General features: G+C 35.9%; 1 protein-coding gene across 1 annotated transcript in view; it reads right to left on the minus strand.

The window, feature by feature from the left end:
- Positions 1 to 14043, minus strand: part of MEF2A (myocyte enhancer factor 2A) — a 112624-nt gene that overhangs the window by 69063 nt on the left and 29518 nt on the right. Inside the window, exon 2 of the mRNA XM_007959943.1 lies at positions 9748 to 9951. Coding sequence (XP_007958134.1) covers positions 9748 to 9951 — 204 coding nt within the window. The remainder of the gene's footprint in view (positions 1 to 9747; positions 9952 to 14043) is intronic.

The following is a 14043-nucleotide window of genomic DNA, read 5'->3' on the forward strand; positions in this document are numbered from 1 at the left end:
ATCGGGCAGTGTTTCGTTCTGCTGTGCATGGGGTCGCTATGAGTCGGAAACGACTCGACGGCACTTAACAACAACAACAACAACAACAACATTTGTAAGCACTTACCTATGAGCCCTAAATGATTCCATTCATAACAAACTAGATTGATTCCAGTTTGTTATGTTTAAGAAAGACAATAGAGAGAATAGTTCATCGAAAAATCCCATTCTCTCTCTTACACATACAAAAGCAAAAGTGAGGGAAGAAGGGCAGGAGGAGGGAAAAAATAATAGTGGTGAGCTTTACTGATAATATTTCTTATTAAGATACAAGGATAACTAAAGAAAAATGTGTGGCATGGGTATATGGATGGACAGATAGGTGGACAGGCTAAACGATTAGGTATATCTATGAAATGGGGAGTGTATCTAAGATCATATATAGGGTTGGCAGACAATGGTCCTACAAGTTTATGTGAATGATCGGAATTCCCAGGTGGATAGTAGAGCTGACAAGGGGCAAGGCTGTGGTCACTGCTTGGTCACAGCTAGCTACCCAGAGGGACCAAGTAGTTGAACCTGCGGGCTTGCGACCATAGTCACAGGGGACATCAAGCTCAATTGGCATAACATACTATACAAAACACTGTTCCACCTCCTACTTTGGTGAGTAGCGACAGGGATCTTAAAAGCTAGCAAGCTGCCATCTAGATGCAATGATGGGTCTTTCCTCATAAAGAGCAAAGAAGAAATCCAAAATTAATGGAAACAATCAGTCCTAGTTACTGGTACACCATCCGATCTGCAACCTATACAACTATGAGACCAGAAGAACTAGATGGTGCCCGGCTACCACTGTCATCCACTTGGAAGGGATGTAGGAGATCCTGGATAGAGAGGGAGAACAATGTGGAACAAAACTCAAAATCATTTGGAGGAAAAAAAAAAGAAGGTGGGGACCAGGTTTGCTGGTCCAACAGACCCTGGTGGAACCACTGAGACTATGGCCCCTAGCTGCCCTTCAGGTCTGGAATTGAACCCACACCTGTGGTTTCCAGCCAAACAAAGTACAGGCATGTGAGTTAAACATTTACCTCAAGTAGACACACGCCCTGGAGAGAACAATCATGGGAGAAGGAAGGGCTGCTTATGCACAGGGAGACAGCTCAGGGGGCAGGAGAGTATGGAGGGATGGACACTGGGAAGAGGTAACTATGGGGAGGAAGAGGGAGGGGAGCTGTTGCATTGTGGTAAACTGTGGTCAATGACATGAGACAAAGTATATGTGAACTGCTGTATGGAAAGTGAATTTGTTCTGTAAATCTTCACCTAAATCACAATAAAAAAAAAAAAAAAGAAAGAAAAATGTGTGGATAGCTCTGATTTACAAAAATGTGAAGGCCGCTGTTGAATATTTAAAAAATGATACTGTCCAATGCACTTACAACAGAAAAACCAAATAGCAGATAACAATGTTTATTTCTGAAAATGTACTTAACTTGCATTTCTAATTTCCAATTTTAATAAATACAACATTAACATTTGAAAACCAATATATTTTAAAACTACTTTTAGAATTAACTTACATTAAAAAGCATGTGAAAAATCTCTCCACAGATCAGATTATCCCTCTGTTAAACACTCCAAGACAACAACAAAAAATAATTTTTTTTTAAGAAATCCAAAAAGACTTGAAAGATTAAAATGGGTCAACATATCATTTTGTTAGGAACAAGGCAGAAATATGGCCAATTACCATTATCTTCCAAGTGTCCAGCACTATGTCTGGTACATAGTTAAATGAGTATCAGTGCAATAAACACAAAAATGTAGGAATAATGCATTACAATGAACATTTTTATCCCTTTTCTCCTCTCTTCAATCCCTATTAGGGAAAAAAAGTAAGAATAAAAATACCATGCAATTCTAACATAATTTATACCTTGGGAAATGTAAGATACTCAGTGAAATATAGGCAGCTATTTTACTAAGGGTATGCAAACCTTCAGGACAAAGTCCAAAGACCTTATATAAGCTCTTCAGGATCTGGTTTATATCTATTTCCACTTTTCATACTATGCTACAGCAACACTTTTGTTGTTGTTGTTGTTGTTGTTATATGCCATCGAGTCGGCCCCGACTCATAGCGACCCCTTTGGGTTTCCGAGGCAGTATTACTACGGAAGTAGGATTGCCCAACCTTCCTTCCAAGGAGTGGCTGGTGGGTTTGAACCGCCAGCCTTCTGGTTAGCAACACTTAGCAGATTTTAATCTTACAAAATTACTGTATCTAATTCCCTAATTTCCATATAAGCTTCTCCTTTGACCTTGAACATCCCATTTCTCTCTCCAATCCTATCCCCTTTAAAGGACCCAGGTGATGGTGTCACCGCTCGAGGAAATTTTCTGACCATATTCCCAATCCTCTCCTGAACTCTCTTTCTCATTGGTCAAACTTTGACCAATGCATCAAAAACATTTCAGAGCAAAAAGAACAATTTATCTGATGGTAAGAGCTAAAGCTTTAACTCAATCCATGACACATAGGGCACATATGAGTATTTGTCAATAATCACAAGAAATACATTACAAAAATGTGAATTATATTACAATGTAATGTATACATCACCCTTTTCCTCCATGAACTCTCATTTATATATCAATACCAATCTCTAATGGAGCAAAATAAAAAAAAATCTAATCTCATGACAATAAAAGAAAAAATCATACTTAAGAGATGCAGCATGTTATGTTTCCTTGTAAAAGCACACAAATAAAACCAATAACTGTATGATAAATAATAATATTCAAATACACAACAAAATAAAAACAGTAAAACTGAAACTGCAAGAGCTACAGTGATTGCTGTGTGAGGTGATGGTGCAGCACGTGACATGTGGGAAGAGGAGGAGGGCCAAGAGGATTGTGTCCCTCACCCTGTGAATGAATCATCATCCTGCTGCTTCAGGCACTGTTAGGAATAAAAGAGCAGGGCAGAGGGGGCTGGAGGTGGAAGGAAGCTGTCTTGTCTTCAGAGGTCTCATTATTTTTTTTTTCCCTTTCCCTGCTGCTCCACTGTAGCCCTGTAAAACATTAGGCAAGCCTCTTAAATACTCCCTGTCTGGTTCCATTCCTGATCTGTAAAATGGGGAGAAAAAAATGGATTGGCTCAAAAAGCCTTTTTGGGAATATTATAATACTGCCAGAAAACCGAAGCATAATCATGCCTCCAATTTTGTAAGGTCAGCACTAGATGATCTGAGGAGACAGAAGACATTTACCTTTCTTTTTTAATTTCATCTCCCACCCATCCCCACCATACCCTCTAATACACATTCGAAGCAGCTCTTTTAAGCATATAGAATCAATTTAAAAAGTAAGCCAAAAAAAAAAAACGTATTCCCTAGTTTTTAAATCACACTAATATAATTTTGAATACTATTTTGAATTTGTGCTTGTTCATTGCTTAAAATTATTTCAGGGGATATTCTTGGCAATATATTTGAAAAACTGGATGACCACTGCACAGACAGTATATGGTAACTTGAAGCTTTTAGTCTACTACTGCACTTAAAAAAAAAAAAAAAAAAAACTCACTGCCGTGGAGTTGGATCTGACTGACAGCAACCCCTCCTTGGATTTCCAAGGCAGTTTCACTACAGAAATAGATTCCTTCTGAGGAGTGGCTGGTGGGTTTGAACCGCCAATCTTCCTTCTGAGGAGTGGCTGGTGCGTTTGAACTGCCAGCCTTCTGGTTAGCAGTCAAATGCCTTAGGCACTTAGGACAAGTTAATTCAATTTAATACAAGATTGCTTAGACCTTATCCCAAAAGTTTCTGATTCAATAAGGTCTGGGGTGAGAGATTTCTAACAAGTTCGCTGGTGATGCTGAGCCATTGACCTAACGACACTTAGAGAACTACTGATTTTAAAAAAAGTGATCCTGGCAGGAACACTCTTATTATCAGCTGTTTTTACTAGTTCACAGATGCATCTTACATTGATCCCATATCTTTCTTTCTTTTAGGTAAGGATTATTTTCAAATGCCTTTGTAATGTGAAAACAGGCAGAGATTATTAAGACTCCAAAAGAACAGATTTTCTCTTCCTTCATCACTGATATTATAAAAAATACCCATAACTTTATAAACCTAATAATATATTATATTATTGTATTTTTATTTAATTCTATTATATCTATAGCTTCTTTTCTGTAGCTCCAAACCTTCAGCTCCTATTCAATATCTAACTCAATTTCCTCAACTTTGAAATGAAGATAATAAAAATTTAATGAAATAATACAAATAAAAGCCCTTAGAAGAGTAAAAAGCCATATTAGGTACTTAATAAATGTTAATTATTATTTGTATTGCAATTAACCTCACTAATATTGTATATTATTGAGAAAAGCTTATGTTTACTACATGTCATATAGGTTTTTCCTGCTATCCAAAAGTAGAGCATTCCTATGAAATCTTTCATGATCCAAATTATGTAAAGCAAAGAAGCAATTACCATTAATATAAATGGGAATATTTTTTGAGCATTCCAAGACTCAAAAATAACCTACCAAATTATACCTAACAACGCATGAAACCTAAAATAACACTAATATATAGTGTTCACAGACACAATTCAAAGTTAAGGCAGCTTGACACCGAGATGCTGAGTGGTTCCCAGGGAAGGACTGTGGCAACACTGTTCTTGCTGCTCAGGATACGCACTGTCTCTTTAAGAGCTTGCTGCAAAACATCGACCTCGTTTTTTGCCTTTTTTCATAAAAGTGAATATCTTCTTTGGATTTTTCAGTTAGCAAAAACAGATACAAATCTAGGTCCTTTCGTAAAGTGAAGAAGTGTAAAGTGAACTTTCGAAAAGCCAGAGATACATGCACATCATTGGTATGCATATAATCTTTTCTATTTATAATGAAAAGTTCTAGAGTTCCACTGGATTCAGTAAACTGGGGAGCAGAGGAGAAGGGTAAGTGTCAGATACCCAGGTTCTAGTCTCAGTTCTGTCACTAACTGCTAACTGCTACATGACTCAGGGAAAGTCACTTAATCTGTCTCTATTTCTACTTGTGAAGAAGCTTACCTTGGATGTGAAGATCAAATGAGATAATGCAAGTAGAATTTTTTAAAAGTACTGTAGTATTCCTGTGGTATAAAGTACCTCAATCTGGGAACAATTCGAAAGATCAATTCAGCAAGAGAGATCAATGACCATGGTCCCTATATTATATCCTTTAAATGATACTACAGTGATCCGAATCTCCACATAAGCTATTTACTGCATGTTCTCCAATGCCAGCAAGTCATAGCTATTTAAAAAACAAAAAATTACGAGTGTAGAAATATTTACTATTCATCCAAAGTGAGTGAATGAAAAAAGTGATTATGAAAGTAGTATCAGGCATTTATTATGTAAAAGGTGCTAAAATCATTACTTCATGCCTTTCAGTACAGATTTTATTTTGATGCAGAACTCCAACGCTTCCATTGCTTTTAGGCTCTTACTACAAATTCAAATTATACTCATGCATGTGCATGTATGATGGTGATTGTCTGGACTGGTGATTTTATTTCTACCTTCTGCAACTTAGGGCATACTGAATTTTCTTATAGAATTGTGTTACAAAGTTCACAAGTTTTTAAGTATTAACCTAGTAAAAAGAAAATTTAGGGGCTGTAGTATTTTCTTCTTACACTTAAAGTTACGTTACTACTTTTTATAGGACTAAACAAAAGTATGCCACCTATTTTTCTATCAATATTTATGAAAAGGTACAATATAAGCCTGTAATGACATTCTTGGTGGAAAATCTTATGAAATAAACTCATTTTATGTAAGAAATATTCCTGAAAAACAGTGTATCAACATGTAAACATAAGATGTCATTTAAACACAGCAGGGATATGCTCCATTTCAAATAAATCCAGTTATAAAGTTTCTTTAATAAAGCTTACTCTAATGATGATCCCCTAATTTAAAGCAGGAAGTATATACATGCTCTAAACACTGCAGACCAATTTAAAATATGTATATGCAATTTAGCATAGTGCCTAAGGCACTTGACTGCTAACTAGAAGGCTGGCAGTTCAAACCCACCAGCCACTCCTCGGAAGGAAGGTTGGACAATCTACTTCCATAGTGTAACAAACTCGGATACCCAAGGAGGGGTCGCTATGAGTCAGGTCTAATTCAACGGCACATAACAACAACATTTAAAATATGTAAATGCTGTTGGTTTAAAATGTTATATCAAAACAAATTTTTAATTTTTATCAACTCTAACCAAATTTTAAAAACTGACTTAACATGTAAGTTACATTTCTAGGCAACTTGCTTAAAAACGTAAGTAATATGAAACACAGAAGAGCAAAGATAAAACAATATTCCATAGATTGGTTTCTAGTATCTGTGGTTAAATAAAATTGGAAGGTCTATAAACATGAACACCATGTCTTCTACCTCTTTTTATTTATAATCACAATATTCAAATACCAACTACTTTTACTATGCTATATTTTATCTACAGTGCTTCCAAAAACATACTAGATTTAACTCTACAGACATTATCCATGTGCATCTTTACACTACCAACTATACAGATGTGGTTAACAGCACAGTACATCATCCTTCTCCTCTGCACTGTACGTTCCAAACAAAATCTATGTGTAGAATATAACAGAAAAGAAATACATCTACCAAGGACTCCATTTTAATGTAGCCAAGACTCTGTCAAAGAATATTTTAGTAATAGGGGAAAATAAAATCCCACTTATTTTAAAAACTAAAATATATGCAAAAGAAAACAGGTAAAGTCAGCTTTGGGGCCTTATGAAAGCTGTCCACCAAATTTTTGGAGTGACTTTCACTGTTAGTCATATTACATAAGGAAACACCTAAAGTAGATCACTTACAGCTATTTATGGCTCAGTTTACTACTGATAGGCTCAGCCACATCTAGAATCTCAAAACTTAACTTGTTAGAAGCTTATAAAATTAACATCTACAGTTGGTAAAAGTGTATCTTAGTGGTTTACAAAACTATGTGTAGGAAGAACACTCTTGCATCACAAATTAGAAATCTCTAGTGTAAGAACATCACTTTATATAGTCCATGGCACAGGGGAGGCCCTCAATATTTTTGTCAAAGGAATAAATGGATATCAAAGAATTTGCTTCCAATTATCACAACTGGTATGATATCTAAGGAAATTATAAAAAAGTAAAAAAAAATACTTATATAACAGTATTTTTAAAATATCCTTAAATGAGATAATATTCGCCAAGCGCTTATAAAGTGTCTGGCCCACAGGAAGCTCCCTAAAAATACAGATCTTTAGTGTTATCCTGTAAACTTAGTTTTGGTTCACAACAACCCTTGCAGACACATCAGTCTAAGCTACTACCACTACTGGTAAAAACTTGAATATGTACGCACCAGTAGTGAAGATGTAGTTTAATATGAAAGAAAGCGTATCTTACAAGTGTAACAACCACTGTCTTATTATGAAGGCTGACTCAGAAAGACTATAACATATAATAAAGGTGAATTAACCCTTATGATTTATCCTACCATTAATTCTTTATAATCTCATGTGACTTCTATCTATTGGATTTGTATAACTTAGAGCTTCATGAAGAAATATTGGTAAAATTCATGTTAGCTCATATCTAAGAAATGCAAGTAAAAAGAAAATATCAAAATTTCAATAGATGATTAAGCTATAAAAATTTCCTTTATACTGAAGCAGACTATTGTAATACAAGAGACTGCTAAAAATTGTTTGGGATTTACTCTCTTACACTTTTATTGCTGACCACAACAGAGATGAAGACTGAGGTAGTTTGAAAGGCTGTGAGGGTTAAATCAGACTATATTCTTCATATTCTCTAAGGAAGTAAGCTTTAGGCTGTGCGAAGTACCCTCAATTTCCAGGGCCAAGAGCAACAACTGCTGAAATGAAAGAGCATAGTAGTTAAGGTTAAGGAGGAGGTTGCCTTCTATCATGAAACTAGCTAGAACACCTATTTGTTAACATTATTAAAGTCTATGTTCTTGTTTGACTTAATGCAGTGGAGCTTTTGATAAAACAATAATTTTTTAAAATATGATGTTATTTTAAACATCAAAGGGATAATCTCCATTTCAAAGAATCCAATTAAGAAGTCTTATACAGTTTACCTTAATGGCAATCCTCTAATTCACAAAATGTATTCATGAAATATAACAGTGAAGAGTCTATTGTATAGTTTACAGTATACATATGCAATAAAACATATATAAATGCTAAACAGTATGATAAAAACAGTTTTAAAATGACATAAAAATAACTGTTCTAAAAGTTTTGGCTGAAGACATAACCACGTAGTCTTAACAGAAGCGATCAATAAAAGTAAAATAAAAAGTTTCATATATTTTCCAGAATGAGTTCACAAGCCCCATAAATAGAACTGTGGGCACTTCAAGCAAGAGAGATGAGTCTTAGCTATAATTATGCTATACTTTTATTTCTCATTTGAAAAAAAGTGATAAATTGTGAAAAAAATAACAAAATTCTCATTAATACAATTAAATGTATATATATGTAAGTTAACAGATTTTTTGTAGTGTCAATCTAAATCAACTGCTGTACAAAAACAAATAGATAAGGCACAGAAATATAGATGAACTTCAAAACATATTTTCAGAACTATAATCATAATCTTTGGCGGCAAATATATTAGATTCCTACACAGTAAAATAAAGTTTCTCTTTATTTTATTTTTAATTATTACAAGTAAAATTTAGATAGGATTTCTTTTGTTATAATAAATTCTGCATCATCTTCACATGGTTTCATCACTTTCTACAAGGAAATGCCTAATTTATTCAAATAAGTTTTCTAATATTACAAAACTAACCCAAAGGCTACATCTTTACATGTACTGGAAAATATTCCCTATATGAACAAAAACGAAGCAAAAATCTCTAATTATAAACAAAAAGAACAAAAGTAAATGTGAATCTACTTTAAAATGCTATTAAAAATATACATGAAAAAGATATATTTTGCAGGAGAAAAGAATTAAAGGGAATGTATAATTGGTTCTCCTTTTTGAAGGTTTAGTTTTAAACCACTATTTTCCTTTTTGAAGGTTTAGTTTTAAACCACTATTTTCCTTTCTGAAGGTTTGGCTTTAAAACACCATTTTCAAATAGATAAAAAAATTTCTTAAGAAAATCCTTTTATTTTTATGTGATTAGTTGGCAGAATTATGAGAGGCACAAAACAGGCAGCAGATTAAAAAAAAAAAAAAAGGATATTCTCCTCCTTCATATAAAGCACTATTAACAAAACAGAAACGTTACTCTTAATCTTTATTTCTCCATTTCATTAGTGTTTAAAGTTGTAGGCAGTCACTGATATAATAAAATGAATAAGGCATATTAAAACTGCAACTTTATGCTGTCCTAAAGTGATTTAATTCCTCAAAATAGTAATTTAAAAATCCATACAAAATAAGTAATCATAGAGGAAACATTGGGTCACTGTTGTATATATAATAAACCATGCAAGTATTTTTGTCTGAATAAGAAATATTTATAAGTAGGTTATTATATAGCAATAATTAGATCCTTCTTCTAAGGAATGGTTTTTTAAAGGGATATATCTATAACTGATTTAGTACTGAACATAAAAAGTTATCTGACAGCTAAAGTTATTAAATGTAAGGCTTATTATTTACAATTTAGGCATTACTAGATAGATGTGTTACCTCAACAATATCCGAGTTGGTTCTGCTTTCATGAGGCTCATTATATTCTGTATACTTGAGAAGAACTTTGTCCATATCAGTGCTCGCATACTGAAACAGTTTGTTAGAGCTGTTGAAAATGATGAGTGCTATTTCACAGTCACAGAGCACACTAAGTTCATAGGCTTTCTTCATTAATCCAAACTTTCTCTTTGTAAAAGTGACCTAGGCAATTAAAAAAAAAGTGTACAATTAAAAATAAGACTCCTTGAATATAGGCTACATGAAGATAAGTTTACTTTTAATACAGAGGCAGATGCCAGAAAACGGAAAAGATTCCTAGCCTCCCCTCTCCCAGCTTGCCACTGGATCTTACATATCCAAGGGCTATGATAGAGCTATCTCTTGAAGAAATATTCCCTACTCCTGGCTGCTACTCCATTGCAGAAGGCAAAGAACAGCAGAATGCAACCGTTATCTTTGTTGTTGTTGTTATGTGCCATCGAGTCGGCCCCAACTCATAGCGACCCCTCCTTGGGCTTCCGAGGCAGTATCACTACGGAAGTAGGATTGCCCAACCTTCCTTCCGAGAACCGTTATCTAGTGGCCCCTTAATATGCAGGTTAAAACTGTTGTTACTCATCAGAAATCAAAATCCTACCACAGACTTTAATCTCTAAACAGCTAAGTAAGTATTCTACTAATCTAACTCACACTTGTCTCCTCCTTCCCAAACCCCTCCATTGTACCCAATGAAATTCACTTTCTAAGATCAGCCAATTCCCATGTCCTCAAGTTCTTCTTTGAATATTTCTTTCCCTAACTGAAACCTGCCATCTGAAGTCCTCACAAATGGAGACCAATTCTCCTTTGTTTATTTTTAAATATTTCAACTCCCATACTTCAAGGCATTAGAGGATATGTCCTTGCTTACTATTTTCTCTCCCAATCTATTTTTCCTTCCTTTCTCTTAACCCTCCCGCCCCCCCCTTTGGAGTTCATGCCATGAAATTATACCACCCAATAACGCACCTCTTCGTGAGCATCAAGCAACTCCCTAGGTTCTTTCCCTCATGCACTGATAAGTATCACATGACTACATTTCTTTCTAGTGCTATTCTTATCTCCATTCTTGGTGACTTCAGTATCAGAATATAAAGACTAAGTTCAATATCCTGGGCTTCTCAGTCCCTTGATCTCCTAACCTCCACTGATCTTTATCTTTACCTCATGTTAATCATCCACTCTTCCTATCATACCTTTAACTCTGCCATCACCAGTAAGTGCATAACCTCTAAAACCTCAATTTCATGCAAATCATCTATCGTTGTTTTCTCCACTTTATTACTTCCTATTGTCTCCTCAATCCACTAAAATCAGATTTCCATTCTCCATATGCTACTAAGACTGCTTTTGTAAAGATCATCAATGACCTACAATTTATGTGGTCAAAATCAAAGGTCATTTTTTGGTTCTTATCTTTACTTTATATCTCAGTAGCATTTGACCATGTTTCTCATTCTTCAAATACATTCTTTTCCATGTGTTATGACACAACACTCCTGGCTTTCCAATTTCAGTGGCTTCCTCTCATCATACTGCTATGACAACCTCATCCTCTGCCTGGTAAAGTAGAGGGTCATCAAAAAAGGGCAAGACCTTCAATTTGATGGATTGACACAGTGGCTGCCAATGATGGGCTCAAGCACAGCAAGGACTGTGAGAATGGCGTAGGACAGAGCAGTATTTTTGCTGTATATAGGATCACTGTAAGTTGGAGCTGACTCAATGGCACCTAACAATATCCATATTATTGATTAATCTATCTTATTGGATTCTTGTTCCACCTACTGCACTTTATAGTTTATCTGCCACAGTTTATTATCACACGTGTGATGCTGTGATAACCACTGCCGGAGTGATTATTTTCTGAAATGGATCAGATAGTGTAGGTGGGAGATTCTCGTTTTTTGTTGCACTGAAAGTAATATCCAGACTTGCAGGATTAAGGCAACTGTCTCAGGGTACTTCTAGGTCAACCGGCAGAAAACAATCCATAAAGACAATGTCCTACATCCTACTGTAGCAAGCAATGACTGGGGTCTTCAAAGATTGCAAAGAGCCATCTAAGGTGCAACTAGTCTTCTCACCCCATCCAAAGCAAAGAAGAGTGAAAAAAATCAAAGACTCGAGGAAAACAATTAATCCAAAGGACTAACAGACCACATGAACCATAGCCTCCACTAGCATTGAGATGAGAGAACTAGATGGTGCCCTGCTACCACTACCAACTGCTCTGATCAGTATCACAATAAAAGGTCCTGGCCAGAGTGGGAGAAAAATGTAGAATAAAACTTAAAATCATAAAAAAGACCAGACTTACTGGTCTGACAGAAACTGGTGAAATTCCTGAGACTATGGCCCTTAGATACCCTTCAAACCCAGAACTAAACTTACTCAGAGATCACCTTTCAGTCAAACAATAGACAGGACTATAAAGTGAACACCACCACTCCTGAGGAACATGTGCCTCAGAACAATCTACCATACAAGGCCAAAAGGGCAGCATTTGTCCAAAAACAAAGTTCAGAAGATAGGAAGGGGCAGGAGAGATGGAGGAATGGAAACCGGAATCCACAGAGAACAAAATGCATAAATGGGAAACTAATTTGCTCTGTAAACTTTCACCCAAGCCACAGTAAAATATTAAAAATAAAACCCTAGTATATTACTGGTTGGTATAAGGACAGACATACAGACCAAAGGAATACAATTGAGAATCCAAAAATTAACTAGTATGTCTATGGCCAACTGATTTTCAGTAAGGTGCCAAATCCATTCAATGGAGAAAGAACACTCTCATAACAAATGATGCTAGACAACTGAATTTCCACATGCAAAAGAATGATGCTGGACCCATTCCTTATACCAAATACAAAAATCAGTTCAAAATGGATCAGTGACCTACATCTAAGCACTAAAACCATACAACTCTTAAAAAAAAGTATATGAGTAAAGCTTAAGGACCTTCCTTTAGGTAATGGGGTCTCTTAAACAACAAGAGGAAAAAAATAATGATTAAACTAGACTTTTTCAAAATTAAAAACACTGTGCATTGAGGGACATTAACAAGAAACTAAAAATACAACCTAAAAAATGGGAGGAAGTATTTGGAAACCATGTATCAAGTTAAGGCTTTAGTATCTAAAATGCATAAAGAACTCTTAAATCAACAAAAGGACTTACAACTCAAGGAAGAATGCACAAAGGACTAGAGCAGACATTTTTCCAAAGGAGATATACAAATGGCCAATGAGCACATGAAAAGATGCTCAGAATCATTAGTTTGTTGTTGTTGTTGTTATGTGCTGTTGAGTCAGACTCGACTCATAGCAACCCCTCCTTGGGTTTCCGAGGCAGTATCACTACGAAAGTAGATTGCCCAACTTTCCACTTCCTTCCTTCGAGGAGTGGCTGGTGGGTTTGAACCGCCAGCATTCTGGTAAGCAGTCAAGTGCTTTAGGCACTATGCTACCAGAGCTCCTCCAAAAAGCACATGAAAAGATGTTCGACATCATTAGCCTTTAGGGAAATGCAAATCAAACCACAATGAGATACCACTTCACATATAATAGGATGGCTATCATTTAAAAAAAGAAAGAAAAAGGAAATTAGTAAGTGTTGATGAGGATGAGGAAAAATCAAAACAACTGCACATTGCTGGTGCAAATGTAGGGTGGTACAGTGCCTAAGACATTTGACGACTAACAAGAAGGCTGGAGGTTCAAACTCAGCCACTCCTCAGAAGGAAGACTGGGCAAACTACTTCCCTAGAGATACCACCTCTGAATCCCAAGGAGGGGTCACTATGAGTTGGAAACAATTCAACGGTAGTGAGTTTGGTTTTTGGTTTTGGCACAAATGTACACTAGTGCAGCCACTGTGGAAAAGTTTGGTGGTTCCTTAAAAAGTTAAACAAAGAATTATCATATAACATAGCAATTCTACTCCTGTATATATATCCAAAAGAACTGAAAACCAAAACCAAACACACTGCGGTCAACTTGGTTCTGACTCATAGCGACCCCTCCTTGGATTTCCAAGGCGGTATCTCACTATGGAAGTAGACTGCCCAAACTTCCTTCCGAGGAGTGGCTGGTGGGTTTGACAGGCACATGTGCACATGTTCATTGCAGCATTATTAACAATAGCTAAAAGGCAGCCCCAGGGTTACAGGTGAGGAGAGACAACGCAGGGGCACCCAAAGAAGCAGGCGAGAAGAGCAGGAGAAAGGGGATTAAAAGCCAGGAAGCCAGA

The sequence above is a fragment of the Orycteropus afer genome, unplaced genomic scaffold, assembly GCF_000298275.1.
Source record: "Orycteropus afer afer isolate SDZICR_OR568_19922 unplaced genomic scaffold, OryAfe1.0 scaffold00019, whole genome shotgun sequence".
Classification (NCBI taxonomy): Eukaryota; Metazoa; Chordata; class Mammalia; order Tubulidentata; family Orycteropodidae; genus Orycteropus; species Orycteropus afer.